Genomic DNA, 20,544 nt, shown 5'->3' with positions numbered 1-20,544 from the left:
CACCCAGGGTGGACGAACTCATCCACAACCCACCAGAGGAAGGTAAATACCTCACCCTCAAGAAACTCCTCCTCAGCACCTTCAGCCTCTCCTTGCAGCAGCACGCCTCCAGGCTCCTACACCTGGATGCTCTAGGAGACAGACCCCATCTGCCCTCATGGACAAAATGCTGGCTCTAGCTGAGGACCACAGAACCAGCAAATTTTCCTCGAACAAATGCCTGAGGACATACAACTTCTGCTGGCAGATGAGGACTTCTCCGATCCACGACGAATCGCGACCCGTGTAAACATCCTCTGGCAGACCGAGCAAGAAAACAAGGCCACCCTCAGCCAGGTTGCCCGCCCTCAGCCAGGTCACCCGCCCAGGGCCCAGTCGGCCTCAAGTGCCCCCCAAGCACAAACTGGAAGAACACCACCCCCACCTGGTGTTTCTACCATCAACACTGGGGGGCTCATCCATGTATGTTCCAGGGAAATAACCCGGCCAGCCACCGTTGATGGCTGCGGTGGTTGGCCATGCGAAAAGCCTCCTGCATGTGACCAACAAGTCCAGTGACCGATGGTTCCTGGTAGACACCGGAGCTGAACTGAGCGTGCTCCCCCGACTGCCCTCGAAACCCGCACCGCACACGGGGCCCTACCCTACGGACGGCCAATGGATCCCCTATCAGGACTTTTGGCACACGTGGCGCACAGATCCAGATCGGCAAGGACAAATTCCGCTGGAAGTTCGTGCTGGCCTCAGTGCTGTTGGGGAACAGCCTGTTGGTGGACATCAAAGGCAAGCAGTTGGTAAACGCCCGCACCTTCCAATCCGTCCGTCTCGATGCCACAGACGAGTGCAGCCCAGGGATAACTTCCATCAGAGCCCACAGGGACGAGTATTCCCGCAATCTCGATGAGTTCCCCTCTATCCTGCAGCCACAGTTCACCAATTTGGAAAGCCTTTCAATTTCAACGGAGGGAGCACGCAGGAAGACGACTCCATTGTTGGAAATGCATCAGGTAGCATTTCAATCTGAAGAACGAGATATGGGAGGAGACCAGCGGTGACCCCCTGAAGAAGTTGGGGTGCCGTCGCTGGGAGTCCAGACCCACAGTAAAACTTTTAAAATGCCTTCTGTTGAGTTGCAGCAGGAGCTGCAGTTACCTTGTTTTGCCTAATGTCAGAGAGAGCAGAGCTGAGCTTTACTGACTTACAGTGTATGCAATTGAATGCAATTATTCAAGCTGTTATAAAACCTTTGTTGACATCTCAAATGAATGAAATGGTTCATATGAACGCTGGTATAAGTTCAGAATTAAATATGGTTAAGACACGTGTGGATGCATCTTATGAAGAATTTTAAAAATTTCAGACTGCTTTTTTGGACTGTAACCAACAAGTGACTTCTAACACAGAAAAAGTGTTAAAGGTGGAAAAATCAGTCATAGAATTAGGAGAACGTGAGAAGGAGCTAGAAAGAAAAAATAGATTATTTGGAGAATCAAAGCAGAAGGAATAATGTGAAAATTGTTGGTTTGCCAGAACAGAATTAGTTACAAGTCAAAGACCCTTCATCAACTCGGGAAAGAGACAACAACACTGGAAGACCTCAACTGTTAAGCAGCATCTGTGGAGGCAAAAGTTGTTTGTTGGTGTCTTGGGTTGAAATCCTGCATCAGGCCTGAGATGAAAGAACTAAGATTTTCAGTATATAGTTGTGTGATGGTGGGGCTGCAAACTGATGGGGAAGGTATGATGGGTAGATAGAAGCAGATGAGAGAGGGGTGGGAAAGATGAACAAAAGGAGAAAATAATTGGTGGTCAGGCAGGTGACACAGGAACCTTGTATGTTTATACCACTGGATTGTAATCTACCCGGCCCCTCCAGCCCGGGTAAGAAACCTGCATAGGAGAAGGCCACTCCGATATAAAACCTACGACCCAAGGACCTCGCTGCCACGTCCCAGCTTGCTCGGCCATGGCACACGAACCATGGGTGTAAAGGGTGGGGCCAGTACTGCGCACACTGCACTCCACCTAAAAGCTCCTTTGCGCAGGCCCGAGGACAGGTCCACGTCCTCCCCCTCCACGTCCTCCCCCTCCACGTCCTCCCCCTCCACGTCCTCCCCCTCCACGTCCTCCCCCTCCACGTCCTCCCCCTCCACGTCCTCCCCCTCCACGTCCTCCCCCTCCACGTCCTCCCCCTCCACGTCCTCCCCCTCCACGTCCTCCCCCTCCACGTCCTCCCCCTCCACGTCCTCCCCCTCCACGTCCTCCCCCTCCACGTCCTCCCCCTCCACGTCCTCCCCCTCCACGTCCTCCCCCTCCACGTCCTCCCCCTCCACGTCCTCCCCCTCCACGTCCTCCCCCTCCACGTCCTCCCCCTCCACGTCCTCCCCCTCCACGTCCTCCCCCTCCACGTCCTCCCCCTCCACGTCCTCCCCCTCCACGTCCTCCCCCTCCACGTCCTCCCCCTCCACGTCCTCCCCCTCCACGTCCTCCCCCTCCACGTCCTCCCCCTCCACGTCCTCCCCCTCCACGTCCTCCCCCTCCACGTCCTCCCCCTCCACGTCCTCCCCCTCCACGTCCTCCCCCTCCACGTCCTCCCCCTCCACGTCCTCCCCCTCCACGTCCTCCCCCTCCACGTCCTCCCCCTCCACGTCCTCCCCCTCCACGTCCTCCCCCTCCACGTCCTCCCCCTCCACGTCCTCCCCCTCCACGTCCTCCCCCTCCACGTCCTCCCCCTCCACGTCCTCCCCCTCCACGTCCTCCCCCTCCACGTCCTCCCCCTCCACGTCCTCCCCCTCCACGTCCTCCCCCTCCACGTCCTCCCCCTCCACGTCCTCCCCCTCCACGTCCTCCCCCTCCACGTCCTCCCCCTCCACGTCCTCCCCCTCCACGTCCTCCCCCTCCACGTCCTCCCCCTCCACGTCCTCCCCCTCCACGTCCTCCCCCTCCACGTCCTCCCCCTCCACGTCCTCCCCCTCCACGTCCTCCCCCTCCACGTCCTCCCCCTCCACGTCCTCCCCCTCCACGTCCTCCCCCTCCACGTCCTCCCCCTCCACGTCCTCCCCCTCCACGTCCTCCCCCTCCACGTCCTCCCCCTCCACGTCCTCCCCCTCCACGTCCTCCCCCTCCACGTCCTCCCCCTCCACGTCCTCCCCCTCCACGTCCTCCCCCTCCACGTCCTCCCCCTCCACGTCCTCCCCCTCCACGTCCTCCCCCTCCACGTCCTCCCCCTCCACGTCCTCCCCCTCCACGTCCTCCCCCTCCACGTCCTCCCCCTCCACGTCCTCCCCCTCCACGTCCTCCCCCTCCACGTCCTCCCCCTCCACGTCCTCCCCCTCCACGTCCTCCCCCTCCACGTCCTCCCCCTCCACGTCCTCCCCCTCCACGTCCTCCCCCTCCACGTCCTCCCCCTCCACGTCCTCCCCCTCCACGTCCTCCCCCTCCACGTCCTCCCCCTCCACGTCCTCCCCCTCCACGTCCTCCCCCTCCACGTCCTCCCCCTCCACGTCCTCCCCCTCCACGTCCTCCCCCTCCACGTCCTCCCCCTCCACGTCCTCCCCCTCCACGTCCTCCCCCTCAAAAGATGCTCACAAATTCAAGCTAGCATGCTGGAACATCAGAACCATGCTAGACAAGGCTGACTGCCACTGACCTGAACGTCGGTCTGCCCTCATCGCACATGAACTCCTCAGACTTCACATCGACATAGCCGCTCTCAGTGAAGTCCGCCTGGCAGATGTAGGCAGCCTCCAAGAACGCGGCGCGGGCTACACACTCTACTGGTCTGGCAAGCCTTCGGATGAACGACGCCTATCTGGTGTAGGCTTCATGGTCAAGAGCTTCATTGCCTCCAAACTCGAAAACCTTCCGACAGGCCTCTCGGACCGAATCATGTCCATGCGACTGCCCCTTCAAAACAAGCGTCACATCACCCTCATCAGTGTCTATGCTCCAACCCTCCAGGTGGAACCAGCAGAAAAGGACAAGTTCTACACCGACCTGCGCAACCTCATCCAACGCACCCCTACAGCCGACAAGGTTGTCATCCTGGGCGACTTCAACGCTCGTGTCGGCAAAGACTCAGAAACCTGGCCAGGAATCCTGGGCAAGCATGGCGTCGGCAAGTGCAACGACAATGGGCGCCTCCTGTTGGAGCTCTGCGCAGAACAGCGGCTTGTCATTACAAACACCCTTTTTCAGCAGAGGGACAGCATTAAGACCACCTGGATGCATCCCCGATCCAAACACTGGCACCTCCTGGACTACATGCTGGGGCGAGAAAGTGACAAACGAGATGTGCTCCACACCAGGGTCATGCCTAGCGCGGAATGCCACACTGACCACCGGCTGGTTCGCTGCAAGCTCAACCTTCACTTCAAGCCAAAGCCCAGGAACAGTAAAGCCCCCAGAAAGAGGTTCAATGTTGGAAACCTGCAGTCAGACGAAGCGAGAGGAGACTTCCAGGCAAACCTCAAAGCAAAGCTCGACGATGCAACCCGCCTCACGGACCCGTCCCCTGAAACCCTCTGGGATCAGTTGAAGACTACCATACTGCAATCCACTGAAGAGGTACTGGGCTTCTCCTCCAGGAAAAACAAGGACTGGTTTGACGAAAACAGCCAGGAAATCCAGGAGCTGCTGGCAAAGAAGCGAGCTGCCCACCAGGCTCACCTTACAAAGCCGTCCTGTCCAGAGAAGAAACAAGCCTTCCGTCGCGCATGCAGCCATCTTCAGCGCAAACTCCGGGAAATCCAAAACGAGTGGTGGACTAGCCTCGCCAAACAAACCCAGCTCAGCGCGGACATTGGCGACTTCAGGGGTTTCTACGAGGCTCTAAAGGCTGTGTACGGCCCCTCACCCCAAGTCCAAAGCCCGCTGCGCAGCTCAGACGGCAAAGTCCTCCTCAGCGACAAGTTCTCCATCCTCAACCGATGGTCAGAACACTTCCAATCTCTTTTCAGTGCCAACCGCTCAGTCCAAGATTCCGCCCTGCTCCAGCTCCCTCAACAGCCCCCAAGGCTAGAGCTGAATGAGGTCCTCACCCTGGATGAGACATATAAGGCAATCGAACAACTGAAAAGTGGCAAAGCACCAGGTATGGATGGAATCCCCCCAGAGGTCTGGAAGGCTGGCGGCAAAACTCTGCATGCCAAACTGCATGAGTTTTTCAAGCTTTGTTGGGACCAAGGAAAACTGCCTCAGGATCTTCGTGATGCCACCATCATCACCCTGTACAAAAGCAAAGGCGAGAAATCAGACTGCTCAAACTACAGGGGAATCACGTTGCTCTCCATTGCAGGCAAAATCTTCGCTAGGATTCTACTAAATAGAATAATACCTAGTGTCGCCGAGAATGTTCTCCCAGAATCACAGTGCGGCTTTCGCGCAAACAGAGGAACTACTGACATGGTCTTTGCCCTCAGACAGCTCCAAGAAAAGTGCAGAGAACAAAACAAAGTACTCTACATCACCTTTGTTGACCTCACCAAAGCCTTCGACACCGTGAGCAGGAAAGGGCTTTGGCAAATACTAGAGCGCATCGGATGTCCCCCAAAATTCCTCAACATGATTATCCAACTGCACGAAAACCAACAAGGTCGGGTCAGATACAGCAATGAGCTCTCTGAACCCTTCTCCATTAACAATGGCGTGAAGCAAGGCTGTGTTCTCGCACCAACCCTCTTTTCAATCTTCTTCAGCATGATGCTGAACCAAGCCATGAAAGACCCCAACAATGAAGACGCTGTTTACATCCGGTACCGCACGGATGGCAGTCTCTTCAATCTGAGGCGCCTGCAAGCTCACACCAAGACACAAGAGAAACTTGTCCGTGAACTACTCTTTGCAGACGATGCCGCTTTAGTTGCCCATTCAGAGCCAGCTCTTCAGCGCTTGACATCCTGCTTTGCGGAAACTGCCAAAATGTTTGGCCTGGAAGTCAGCCTGAAGAAAACTGAGGTCCTCCATCAGCCAGCTCCCCACCATGACTACCAGCCCCCCCACATCTCCATCGGGCACACAAAACTCAAAACGGTCAACCAGTTTACCTATCTCGGCTGCACCATTTCATCAGATGCAAGGATCGACAATGAGATAGACAACAGACTCGCCAAGGCAAATAGTGCCTTTGGAAGACTACACAAAAGAGTCTGGAAAAACAACCAACTGAAAAACCTCACAAAGATAAGCGTATACAGAGCCGTTGTCATACCCACACTCCTGTTCGGCTCCGAATCATGGGTCCTCTACCGGCATCACCTACGGCTCCTAGAACGCTTCCACCAGCGTTGTCTCCGCTCCATCCTCAACATCCATTGGAGCGCTTTCATCCCTAACGTCGAAGTACTCGAGATGGCAGAGGTCGACAGCATCGAGTCCACGCTGCTGAAGATCCAGCTGCGCTGGATGGGTCACGTCTCCAGAATGGAGGACCATCGCCTTCCCAAGATCGTGTTATATGGCGAGCTCTCCACTGGCCACCGTGACAGAGGTGCACCAAAGAAAAGGTACAAGGACTGCCTAAAGAAATCTCTTGGTGCCTGCCACATTGACCACCGACAGTGGGCTGATATCGCCTCAAACCGTGCATCTTGGCGCCTCACAGTTTGGCGGGCAGCAACCTCCTTTGAAGAAGACCGCAGAGCCCACCTCACTGACAAAAGGCAAAGGAGGAAAAACCCAACACCCAACCCCAACCAACCAATTTTCCCCTGCAGCCGCTACAACCATGTCTGCCTGTCCCGCATCGGACTTGTCAGCCACAAACGAGCCTGCAGCTGACGTGGACTTTTACCCCCTCCATAAATCTTCGTCCGCGAAGCCAAGCAAAGAATTGAAGGACAAGATCCTCTTCGTTTCCGTAAATATTAAGGCAAGAATTTTTCTCTGGGGGATTGGCACTGGAAAGAGCCCATAGAGTTTTAAGAAGAACACCCTCAGCTGGTCAATCACCGAGACCGGTAATAATTCGATGTTTGAGTTATTTGGATAGAGAACCAATACTTCGACTAGCAGTACAAAATGCGAGACAACGACAAACTCCATTATTGATTCAGAATAGCAGAGTCTTTTTTTATCCTGATCTGAGTCAAGAGGTCATTCAACGTCGACGTCGATTCAATCCAGTTAAAGTTTTGTAGTGTAAAGGTTATAAGCCTACTTTTCGCTATTTGGCAGTGTTGAAGGTGTTTTAAGGAGACTATCAATCTCGGTTTTTTGAGAATGATCGTGAAGCAATGATTTTTGCTGAGTCATTGCCAGATATAAGAGGACAAAGACGTAGTCCACCATTGTCTCCTAAAGAAAAATCTGCTTGTTCTGGAAATGGAAGAAATGGCATAAATGGGAAAAACGGGAATGGAAAGAGTCCAACTTCTTCTGAAATGGGATCTTCGAGATTGGAATCTCTTGGATGAAAAGAAGAATTTTCTTTTTCTTACTCTATTTTTTTTGTTATTATGATATTTTGATGTTATTCATTGTTTGGCTGGGGAGCGAGAGATTTGCACTAAGTTCTTTACTAATCATCAGCCACTGGTGGGTGACCCACACCCAATTTTTGTTTAGGGGATTACTACCTTTTGGTAGTTTTTTTGGGGGGGGGGGGAATTTTCTTTTTTTTTCTTTATTTATTTTAATTTTTTTTAGTTTTTAATTTGTGATTTTTTTATTGGAGGGCCTATATACGTTGATTTGAGTTTTTATATAAAGATATTAATGATATTTAGTAATAATAGTAGACATGTCAAAGTTGAGGTTTGATACTTTTAATATTCGTGGATTAAATAGTCCGATTAAGCATAAGAGAATCTTGGCGTATATTCGGAAAATGAAAATTGATATTGCCTTTTTACAAGAAACACATTTGAATGTGAAGGAAAGCATGAAATTAAAAAGGGACTGGGTTGGGCATGTATAATCTTCATTTAATTCTAGAGCTAAAGGTGTAGTAATTTTGATTCATAAAAAATTATCTTTTGAATTACAATCAATGGAGGAAAAAGCAGGATGTATTCTTAAATTGAATTGTAAGATTTTTAGTGAATATTGGACTTTACTTAATATTTATGCTCCAAATGCATATGATGAAGTATTTATTTCTGATGAATTTTTATGTTTGGGTCAGGCTAATAATAATATTTTAGTTGGTGGTGATTTTAATTGTGTTTTGGAACCTAAATTAGATAAATCTCCGATGAAAGGTAAAAAATCCAAGATGGCAATTCAGGTCCAAGTGTTGATGAAAGATCTTAATTTAGTAGATATTTGGAGACATCTTAATCCGACAGAGAAAGATTTTTCCTTTTATTCATCTAGACATTAATCGTTTTCAAGGATTGACTTCTTTTTAGTATCGGCACATTTACAAGGGAAAATACAACAAGCAGAATATAAAAGTAGGGTGATTTTAGATCATTCTCTGTTATATTTTACATATGAGACTTCTGAGAAAATTCAAATAGCTTATCGTTGGAGATTTAATACAATGTTGTTAAAAATATGGAATTTATTGATTTTTTTGAAAAAACAAATTAATTTTTTTTTAAAGAAAATTCTAATTCTGTTCAAAGTAAGTTTGTATTAGGGGATGCTGTGAAAGCCTATTTGAGAGGACAAATAATTAGTTATACTTCTAAAATAAAAAAGAATCGATTAAATCAGAGTCTTGAATTAGACGGAATTCTCTTATTACTTATAAATCTCGTGAGATTAATGATGAGTTTTATTCATTTTATAAAAAGTTATATACATCTGAAGGAAAACTGGAAACTGGATCGATTGATCTTTTTTTTAAATCAGTTGAATTTACCGATATTAGAGGCTACAGATATACAGGAGTTAGAAGTACCATTTACTGATTCGGAAATTAAAATGGCTATGCTGGAAATGCCGAATGGTAAATCACCTGGTGATGATGGATTTTTGGTTGAATTTTATAAAATCTTTTATGATTTATCTAGTGTTTGGGGATGTATTATGTCAAGTTGGAGAACATTATGAATTACCTGAGTCTTGTTCTAGTGCTTTAATTACAGTAATTCCTAAAAAAAAGATAGAGTTCCTTTGAAAGTATCTTCATATAGACCAATTTTGTTGTTAAATGTAGATTATAAAATAATAGCTAAAATATTCGCGAATAGATTGGCTAAATTTTTACCAAAGTTGATTCATATTGATCAAACAGGTTTTATAAAAAATAGATATGCTTCAGATAACATTTTGCGCGTGATTAGTTTGATTAATATCTTTAGATGCAGAAAAAGCATTTGATATAATTGAATGGAATTTTTTGTTTAAAGTTTTGGAGAAATTTACATTTGGTCCTTCTATTATTGGTTGGATTGGGGCTCTATATACTAAACTGGTAGCTAGAGTATTGACGAATGGTCTGATTTCGGAATCTTTTATGTTAACTCGATCAATTCGTCAAGGTTGTCCTTTATTACCAGCTTTGTTTGCGTTAGTGATTGAATCTTTAGCACAGTTGATAAGACAAAATACACAGATACAAGGTATGAAAGTTTTAGATGAGGCGTATAAAATTAATTATTTGCTGATGATCTATTGGTGTATTTAATAAACCCAGCTCAGTCACTTTCGCATTTGAAGGAATGTTTAATACAATATGGATGTCTTTCTGGATATAAAGTTAATTGGGAAAAAAGTGAAATATTACCGGTAAGTGAAGGAGATTATTTAGTTTATAAGAATATTGTTAATTTGAAGTGGACTGATTGAATTCAATATCTGGGTATAATTTTGAATGTTAATTATCAATCTTTATATAAATTAAATTATGCTCCATTATGAAAAAAATTAAAACTGATTTGATTAAATGGAAAGATTTACCTATTAATTTATTGGGTAGGATAAATACAATTAAGATTAATATCTTTCTGCGTATACAATATTTGTTTCAATCTATTCCATGTTTACTTGATAAAATTTTTTTTCGAGATTTAAATAAAATTGTTAGGGAGTTTTTAAGAAGGGGTAAATTTTCGAGAGTAGCTTTGAATAAATTAACTTGGAAATATGAGTTAGGGGGACTACGTTTCTCACATTTTCAAAATTATTATGAGGCAGCCCAACTTCAATTTATTAGTTCATTGATGGATTTGGTACGGCCTCCTAGTTGGGCTAAAATTGAGATGGCAAGTATTTCTGAATTTGAAAGCAAGTATTTCTGAATTTGAAATACATAAATTTTTGTTTAGGTGGAATAAGCTAAGTGCAGAGAACAAAACAAAGGACTCTACATCACCTTTGTTGACCTCACCAAAGCCTTCGACACCGTGAGCAGGAAAGGGCTTTGGCAAATACTAGAGCGCATCAGATGTCCCCCAAAGTTCCTCAACATGGTTATCCAACTGCACGAAAACCAACAAGGTCGGGTCAGATACAGCAATGAGCTCTCTGAACCCTTCTCCATTAACAATGGCGTGAAGCAAGGCTGTGTTCTCGCACCAACCCTCTTTTCAATCTTCTTCAGCATGATGCTGAACCAAGCCATGAAAGACCCCAACAATGAAGACGCTGTTTACATCCGGTACCGCACGGATGGCAGTCTCTTCAATCTGAGGCGCCTGCAAGCTCACACCAAGACACAAGAGAAACTTGTCCGTGAACTACTCTTTGCAGACGATGCCGCTTTAGTTGCCCATTCAGAGCCAGCTCTTCAGCGCTTGACAATCTGCTTTGCGGAAACTGCCAAAATGTTTGGCCTGGAAGTCAGCCTGAAGAAAACTGAGGTCCTCCATCAGCCAGCTCCCCACCATGACTACCAGCCCCCCCACATCTCCATCGGGCACACAAAACTCAAAACGGTCAACCAGTTTACCTATCTCGGCTGAACCATTTCATCAGATGCAAGGATCGACAATGAGATAGACAACAGACTCGCCAAGGCAAATAGCGCCTTTGGAAGACTACACAAAAGAGTCTGGAAAAACAACCAACTGAAAAACCTCACAAAGATAAGCGTATACAGAGCCGTTGTCATACCCACACTCCTGTTCGGCTCCGAATCATGGGTCCTCTACCAGCACCACCTACGGCTCCTAGAACGCTTCCACCAGCGTTGTCTCCGCTCCATCCTCAACATCCATTGGAGCGCTTTCATCCCTAACGTCGAAGTACTCAAGATGGCAGAGGTCGACAGCATCGAGTCCACGCTGCTGAAGATCCAGCTGCGCTGAATGGGTCACGTCTCCAGAATGGAGGACCATCGCCTTCCCAAGATCGTGTTATATGGCGAGCTCTCCACTGGCCACCGTGACAGAGGTGCACCAAAGAAAAGGTACAAGTACTGCCTAAAGAAATCTCTTGGTGCCTGCCACATTGACCACCGCCAGTGGGCTGATAACGCCTCAAACCGTGCATCTTGGCGCCTCACAGTTTGGCGGGCAGCAACCTCCTTTGAAGAAGACCGCAGAGCCCACCTCACTGACAAAAGGCAAAGGAGGAAAAACCCAACACCCAACCCCAACCAACCAATTTTCCCCTGCAGCCGCTGCAACCGTGTCTGCCTGTCCCGCATCGGACTTGTCAGCCACAAACGAGCCTGCAGCTGACGTGGACTTTTACCCCCTCCATAAATCTTCGTCCGCGAAGCCAAGCCAAAGAAAAACAACAATATAATGTGCCTATACTAAAACATTTAATGAAGTTAAGGATAAAGAAAAATAAAATGATAGGCTCTAGGGGTAAATTATTGGCTTGGCTCCATTGTATAATAATCAACTTATTACTTTTTCAATACATAATCAAAGTTTATTGCATTGGAGATTTAAAGGTGTGAAAAATTTGGGAGATTGTTTTAAAGAGGGTAAGTGTTTGTCTTTTAATCAGATGAGGGAAGATTTTGGTATTGATAAGAATTCTTTATTATCAAATTCGATCTTTGGTAAAATGTATGTTTGGTAGAGATATAATTTTACCTAAAATGACTAAATTTGAGACTTTTCTTATGAAGGTACCAGAGAAGGCTTATATTTCATTTATGTATCAAATATTACAGGATGGTATGCATAAAAACGGTTGGGTTAGATCTAAAATTAAATGGGAAGCGGGTATTGGTTTTATTTTTTCTGAAGAGGATTGGTTAGATATCTGATGATAGTGTAACTAGATTGATAAATGCACATTATGCAATGATTAATTGCAATTTTTTACATCAATTATATTTAACACCTGAAAAGTTAAAAAAAATATGGGGTTAATGAATCAGATTTTTGTTTTAGATGTGGTGATACAGTTGGAACTTTTTTTCATGCTGTTTGGTTATCTATACATATACAACCTTTTTGGAAGAAAATTAAATCGTTTTTAGAATATCTGTATAAGATTAAAAGTTTTAGATCCAACAGTATTTTTATTGGGTAGTTTGCAACCTCTGAAAGGCTTGGGATTAGATAAATTCCAGCTTGCTTTTGTATATTTAGCTTTAACCATTGCGAGAAAATGTATTGCTAGTACGTGGAAAGATACAAATATGATTGATATTAATTGATGGTATAATGAGATGAAATATGTTTAATAATGGAAAAAATTATGTCTGTTTTGCATGATCATTATAATTTTTTTATTAATAAGTGGCTGTTATACTCGGAATATTTACATTTCAATTTATATTGATTAGATTTTTATATGTATATTTCACTCTTTTTTTTTAAATATTCTTTCTTTTTACTTTTTTTATGGCTCTCCTTAAGAGGGTTTGGCTGAAGGGGAGGGGTTCTTTTCTTTTCTTTTTTTTTCTTTTTTTCTATATATATAAAATGTTCGTGTTCAAATGCTGTATATGTCATATATTATTTGTTTTTTGAATTAATAAATAAAGTTTTTTAAAAAAACTTAATTAACCCAACTTAACCCCCTTCTAATTCTAAGCGCACATGTATGATGTGTGTGTAACTTTAAGAAAAGTTCTTTGGTTCAGTTAAATCTCACTTCCCATTCTTCCAAGTTCTCTGGTGAAAGGCAATTCTTATACTGTGCACAGAATTTAACATGTATAAAGTTCACCAGGCTTTGGTGCTCAAAAGGTAAAAGTTTACTGCTCAGGAAGGTTCTCGTAGGATTTGCAGAGAGAGATGTGTTGTTCCAGGATTTCCACAACTGAGGTACCACCATTAGTCACCTTGCTGATGAAACTTGCCCCATCAGGGTTCTCCAGATGATAATCTCTTTCTTTCAGGCTATCACAGAGTTCCTTTCTGTTTCTCTTTTTCCAAGAGAAACATCAGCCATTCGCCACTCTGGAGTTTTCTGTTTCAGTTCCAACAAGCTTCTTGGCATCCAGAGCTGTGACTGTTCAGCTGTCTTTCAGTGTCACATACACACTGGCCGAGAGAACTTGTTTCACCCTTCTCTCTCTCTCGCTCTCTCTCTCTCTCCAACTGCCAGAAAACCCATGTGACTTTCACTTGCAAAACCCCCACCTTCTCCAGCAATCAATAGGAGTTAGTCTTTTGCTCCCATCTGTTGTCTTAGGTAAACAAACTTCTCAGGAGTGACCTTTCTGTGCACTTTGCAGAAAGGTCAGAAGCCTTGTAAAAATGTTCAACACAGATGACCTGTCTCCAGTCGATTCATTTGATGACATCATTTCAATTAGCACCTACTTGTGAAATGTGCATAGCTTTCTCCGTAGTTTCGGTAAAGTCCACTGAATATAAATTCTTCAGTATTTCAAATGAGATCTGTTTTAAAATGTGTGTACGTATGTAACCTACTCTAATTTTACCAAACTCTCCCAATATTTATCTAGATTACAGGTCTTCTCAGCAAACATTCATTGTCTCAAGATTTCAAATGGGAGAACAATCTTAAGTCTTTTTTTACAGCTTTGAACTGAACAATAATAAGTTTATTAATCTCCCACTTGATGGAGCTTCGGCGTCTGGTTTAAAATGATGTAATGTTCTCTTTGTGTCACTCAAACCTACCCCACCCCACCCCCCACAGTAGCTCTCTAAAAAATATATTTTATCATAAAGATTAATGATAACATGTCTGTGACACCAAACATAATGGTGCCCTGAAATGGGAGAACTAACGTCTAAAAAAATGTGTTAATTTTTACCTGATCAAACCAAAATGTATGCAATTAATCTTCCCTAAAATCTGGAATGTGCACATTAATCATACGTGAATTGTTCGATTTCAAATTTAAAACTGTGGAGCATAGAGTCAAAGAAAGAAAAAAATGGTCTTGTGCCAAACATTAGCGACTACTGTACATAGTTATATAGCAGATTGCTGAAACAAAACAATGATTAAAATATAAATTTCCCATTCTTCAAACAGCTAATAATGTACAACTGTCTAACAACAACACACTTTATACACTGACATGACAAAGATATTTCAAGAACTGGCCTTTTATCATTGTGATTGTCTGGCTTGTGCCTTTTCCAGTCATTCAGCATCATTTTGGTAACTGCATGTTAATTAATGGTCTTAATGTGGCCTGATTAGGAAGGGTGTCAAAGGTTATGGGAAGATGACAGGAAATAGAGTTGAAAGGAAAAATTTATTAGACAGGATTTGAAAGGTGAAGTAGACGTGATGGACCAAATGGCCTAATTCCATTCTCTTGTATTATTGTCTATATTATTAAAATTTGGAGGATCAACAACACATCCATGTAACCATATAACCACTTACAGCACAGAACAGGCCAGTTCGGCCCTACTAGTCCATGCCGTAGCAAATCCCCACCCTCTTAGTCCCACTGACCAGCACCCGGTCCATACCCCTCTAGTCCCCTCCTATCCATGTAACGATCCAGTCTTTCCTTAAATGTAACCAATGACCCCGCCTCAACCACGTCTGCCGGAAGCTCATTCCACATCCCCACCACCCTCTGCGTAAAGAAATTTCCCCTCATGTTCCCCTTATAATTTTCCCCCTTCAATCTTTAACCATGTCCTCTAGTTTGAATCTCCTCCTTTCTTAATTGAAAAAGCCTATCCACATTTACTCTGTCTGTCCCTTTAAAAATCTTAAACACCTCTATCAAGTCCCCTCTCAATCTTCTACGCTCCAGAGAAAAAAGCCCCAGTCTGCACAACCTTTCCCTGTAACTCAGACCCTGAAATCCTGTCAACATTCTCGTGAACCTTCTCTGCACTCTCTCTATTTTGTTTATATCTTTCCTATAATTTGGTGACCAAAACTGTACACAGTACTCCAAATTTGGCCTCACCAATGCCTTGTACAATTTCATCATAACCTCCCTACTCTTGAATTCAATACTCCGATTTATGAAGGCCAACATTCCAAATGCCTTCTTCACCACACCATCTACCTGAGTATCAGCCTTGAGGGTACTATTTACCATAACTCCTAAATCCCTTTGTTGCTCTGCACTCCTCAATTGTCTACCATTCAATGTATATGACCTATTTAAATTTGCCTTTCCAAAATGCAGCACCTCACATTTATCTGTATTAAATTCCATCAGCCATTTCTCAGCCCACACCTCCAGCCTTCCTAAATCACCTTTTAATCTACGGTAATCTACCTCACTGTCCACAACACCACCAATCTTTGTGTCATCTGCAAACTTGCTTATCCAATTTTCTACCCCTACATCCAGATCGTTAATATATATAACAAATAATAGTGGACCCAGGACCGAACCCTGAGGAACTCCACTAGTCACCGGCCTCTAAATGGACAAACAATTTTCTACCACTACTCTCTGACACCTTCCATCCAACCACTGCTGAATCCATTTCACTACCTCCTTATTTATACCTAATGCTTCCACCTTTTTTCCTAACCTCCTGTGGGGAACTTTGTCAAAAGCTTTACTAAAGTCCAAATAGACAACATCCACAGCTTTCCCTTCATCAACCTTTTTTGTAACCCCCTCGAAGAACTCAATCAGGTTTGTCAAGCATGATCTACCCCTGACAAAACCATGCTGATTACTCCCTATCAATCCTTGTACCTCCAAAAATTTGTAAATAGCATCCCTCAGAACACTTTCCATCAACTTGCCCACCACAGACGTCAGACTTACAGGCCTATAATTCCCAGGTTTGCATTTGTACCCTTTCTTAAACAGAGGAACTACATGCGCCACCCTCCAATCCTTTGGTACCACCCCCGTGGCCAGTGACATCCTAAATATCTCTGTTAATGGCCCCACTAACTGTCCACTAGCCTCCCTGAGTGTCCTAGGGAATATTTTGTCCAGTCCGGGAGATTTATCCAACTTTATCTTTTTTAACACAGCCATCACTACCTCCTCGGTTATCCTTATATGCTTCATGACCTCCCCACTATTTTTCTTTATTTCAACTGGTTCAACATTTTTTTCCCTAGTGAATACCGAGGCAAAGAAATCATTCAAAATTTCCCCCATTTCCTCAGACTTCTCACTCAGCCTACCCTCGCTATCTACAAGGGGTCCAATTTTATCTCCCACTAATCTTTTACTTTTAATGTACTTATAGAAACCCTTTGGATTTGTTTCTACTCTGTCAGCCAAAGCCTCTTCATGCCTTTTTTTGGCCTTTCTAATTTCTTTCTTAAGATTCCTTCTACACTCCTTGTAGTCCTCCTTCAACTTCTCAGCTACCTGCTCTTTATACCTCTTGTACACCTCCATTTTTCTCCTAACCAAATTTCCAATATTCCTCGAAAACCAAGTCTCCCTATGACTTCCAGCCTTTCCTTTGATCCAGACTGGGACATAACTACTCTGTACCCTCAAAATTTCTTTTTTGAATATCCTCCATTTTTCATTAACATCCTTACCTGAAAATATCTTGTCCCACTCAATACTCCCCAAATCCCTTCTTATTCCTACGAAATTTGCTCTTTTCCAATTCAGAACCTCAACTTTAGGCCTTTCCTTGCTCTTCCTTAAAACTACCCCAAAACTAACAGAATTATGGTCACTAGACCCAATTGGTTCTCCAACATTAATGTCCGCTACCTGATCTAGCTCGTTCCCTAACAGGAGATCCAGTATTACACCATCCCGAGTCGGTTCTTCTACTAACTGATTTAGAAAACAATTCTGAACACATTTAACAAACTCCAGCCCATCCAGCCCTCTAACCGTATGGGTATCCCAATCAATGTGTGGGAAGTTAAAATCTCCCATGATCACTACCCTATGATTTTTACACATATACGTTACCTCCCTACAAATTTGTTCCTCTAATTCCCTTGGCCCATTTGGTGGTCTGTAATACACCCCTATTAGCACCCTCTTGCCTCCTCCACCCCTCAATTCCACCCAAACAGCCTCACTGGTCGATCCCTCCATACCATCCTGCCACCTCACGCTGTAATGTCCTCCCTAACAAGCAGTGCACTCCTCCTCCAGTTCATGTTATTCAGTGAAAGGCACTTGCAAACTCCAGCCAATTGGTCACATTGTTAGATATTCATTAATAAAACTAAAATATAAACATTAATACAGCATTGTCACCATGGACTGGTAAGTTTGTTTCTGCTCTATGATATTATATACAATACTTATTTTGCTGTTGTTTTTTCATTAAATTTACAGGATTTCATTTCACGTGATTTTTGTTTTTATATCTACACTTTCCAAAAAATGTGATTGCATTTAAATTTTTTAACATGTTTGAAATCATAACGCTGGTGGAATCATTGGTAATGATTAACCTGACCCGCAAAATGTCACGTGAATGTCCAGTAAATGAACAGTCACATTGGCCTCACCTCTGATTGTGAATCATCAAACAAGTCCCTGGTGGAAGCATCGTTCCAGGACACAAAACTATCAGGGGAAATGCTTCTCTGACTACACCCAGCAGTTTGATTCTGGCTACAAAGCAGCACAGAAGGTTTTTGCGTGTCTGTTGGTTTCTCCTGCAGAGAGCAAAAAAAATAAAGTGGCAGAATAGCTTTAAATCTACTACTGTATGTGCAGCATCTTTTAACATAGAATGCATGTGTTTCATAGAGGAATAATAGAAAATACAAGATGAAGAGAGTAACCATTTCCTTGCTGAGGCGGGATTAAAAGGAACATTAAAATATAGAAAAGAAAATAGCAATATCAGGAGGCAAAATTAAAGACCATCCAAATTACCTGAAACATCATTAGCCAGTGTCAAGCCATGGAGATTCCTAAAGATTGTTTTAATTCTGCACATCACCTCAAGACAAAATTATGCTTTAAAATATTTTTTTTTTATATATACCTGATCACCAAACCACGTCTTTTCATGGTTTGTTATATCTCGGCTGCACCATTTCATCAGATGCAAGGATCGACAATGAGATAGACAACAGACTCGCCAAGGCAAATAGCGCCTTTGGAAGACCACACAAAAGACAACCAACTGAAAAACCTCACAAAGATAAGCGTATACAGAGCCGTTGTCATACCCACACTCCTGTTCGGCTCCGAATCATGGGTCCTCTACCGGCACCACCTACGGCTCCTAGAACGCTTCCACCAGCGTTGTCTCCGCTCCATCCTCAACATCCATTGGAGCGCTTACATCCCTAACGTCGAAGTACTCGAGATGGCAGAGGTCGACAGCATCGAGTCCACGCTGCTGAAGATCCAGCTGCGCTGGATGGGTCACGTCTCCAGAATGGAGGACCATCGCCTTCCCAAGATCGTGTTATATGGCGAGCTCTCCACTGGCCACCGTGACAGAGGTGCACCAAAGAAAAGGTACAAGGACTGCCTAAAGAAATCTCTTGGTGCCTGCCACATTGACCACCGCCAGTGGGCTGATAACGCCTCAATCCGTGCATCTTGGCGCCTCACAGTTTGGCGGGCAGCAACCTCCTTTGAAGAAGACCGCAGAGCCCACCTCACTGACAAAAGGCAAAGGAGGAAAAACCCAACACCCAACCCCAACCAACCAATTTTCCCCTGCAACCGCTGCAATCGTGTCTGCCTGTCCTGCATCGGACTTGTCAGCCACAAACGAGCCTGCAGCTGACGTGGACTTTTTACCCCCTCCATAAATCTTCGTCCGCGAAGCCAAGCCAAAGAAGAAAAAAGAAATATGTTATGAATCGTCCTATTAAGCGTAGATGCAGCAGAATATATAATAAACTTTCATACACGTTGACAGGTACTTTGAAGTCACTTCTAGCACTTTAACATGATAACAGAGCATTTTCAATTTATGATTGGCATCTTCACTGGACTCCAAAGATATGGAACCAATTTACTGATTAAACAAAGAACAGTGGCAGCAAATGAGCACAAAGCTCTCTTCTCCAAAAGATTTTCTGAGAAAACACCCATCTACGCTGCTGATTCTTCCATAGAGCAAATCCCTAATCAGAAACGAAAGTCTTTCACTCCAGGAAGGCAGAGAAAAATCAGAGGATGTCACCTTAGGCAGTTCTGTACTCAGTTAGTTACACAAAGCCAACAATTCAGATTATCAGAACCAGAGATTAATACATGGGAGTGGGAAAAGACAACAAAACATGACAAAATTCACAAAGGCAATGAGAAAAAAATATGAAAAGCATAATACACTTCTGGCGGGTATTTTATATTTTATATTATATAAATATGTTTTTAAAGGAAAAAGATTGTGGGGGTTTAATGTAGGTCACTTAAACAAACACTTCACAAAACAGATCTCATTTAAAATGCAAGAGCTTTGCTGAAAGTGAGACATTGAAGCACCAAGTGCCTTTGCAAAGACAATAAAAACTATTTTGGAAATGCTCTGCTAAGGAACTTAAAAAGCAGGCGCAAATGAAAAAGTCCAAGCTCAGAGGTTGATAAGATCTTTCAAAGACTGGGTCTGCAGCACTATGAGGTGCTTTTTGCAAGCAGAGAGAGAGAACTCAGTTGGAGTTCTGCAGTGGCTTTTGGAAGTTGCAGCATGACAAGCTGTTGAAACCCCAGTTTGAAGACAGGTTGTGAGTTCTGACTTCAGCCTGGTGAAAACCCTTGTGGTCCTTACAAGAGGAAATGGCTTACTAGAGTATCTCCTGAAATAAGGGAAACAGAAGGAGCTCTGTGGAGACCTGGAAGAAGAGGTTATCATTTGGAAAACCCTGATGGGAGAAGTTTCTTTGGCAAGACACTGAAGTGACTGATGGAAGTAAATCAGTTTGTGTCCGATGAGCAATGAATCTCTCTCTGAAACCAACTAGAAACTTCCTGAGCGGTGACCAATTACCTTTAAACATCAGAACTTGGTGAAAATTCATAAATATTAAATTCTGTGCAGAGTATAAGAATTGCCAGATACTGGTGAACTTGGAGGAGTGAGAAGTGAGATTGGACTGTGAATCAAAGAACTTTTCTGAACTAGGGGGTAAGTTAACTTAATAGTAACAAGTTAAAGTTTGATCCTGTTTTTATGTTTAAAGAAAATTAAAAGTAACTGGTGTTTAACCATTTGTCTTGGTGAAAATCTATTACTGCTGGGTTTTGGGGTCCTCTGGACCCATTACACACTGAATAAAAAGAGAAACAGACATACAGTGCATAGTCATATAGAAATGGGAAGACAGATCATTTGATAAGCCCCCACAAAATGAGATGGCAAGGTGAGGAACTAGAAA

General features: G+C 44.2%; 1 protein-coding gene across 1 annotated transcript in view; it reads right to left on the bottom strand.

The window, feature by feature from the left end:
* The window catches only part of wrn (WRN RecQ like helicase), a 286,387-nt gene that overhangs the window by 109,038 nt on the left and 156,805 nt on the right, over positions 1-20,544 (bottom strand). The window contains exon 34 of the mRNA XM_069925810.1: positions 17,710-17,859. Within this exon, the coding sequence (XP_069781911.1) occupies positions 17,710-17,859 (150 nt within the window). The remainder of the gene's footprint in view (positions 1-17,709; positions 17,860-20,544) is intronic.

This window comes from Narcine bancroftii, chromosome 3 (genome assembly GCF_036971445.1).
Source record: "Narcine bancroftii isolate sNarBan1 chromosome 3, sNarBan1.hap1, whole genome shotgun sequence".
NCBI lineage: Eukaryota > Metazoa > Chordata > Chondrichthyes > Torpediniformes > Narcinidae > Narcine > Narcine bancroftii.
Note: the sequence above shows the minus strand (reverse complement) of the source record. Positions and strands in the feature narration are given on the sequence as shown.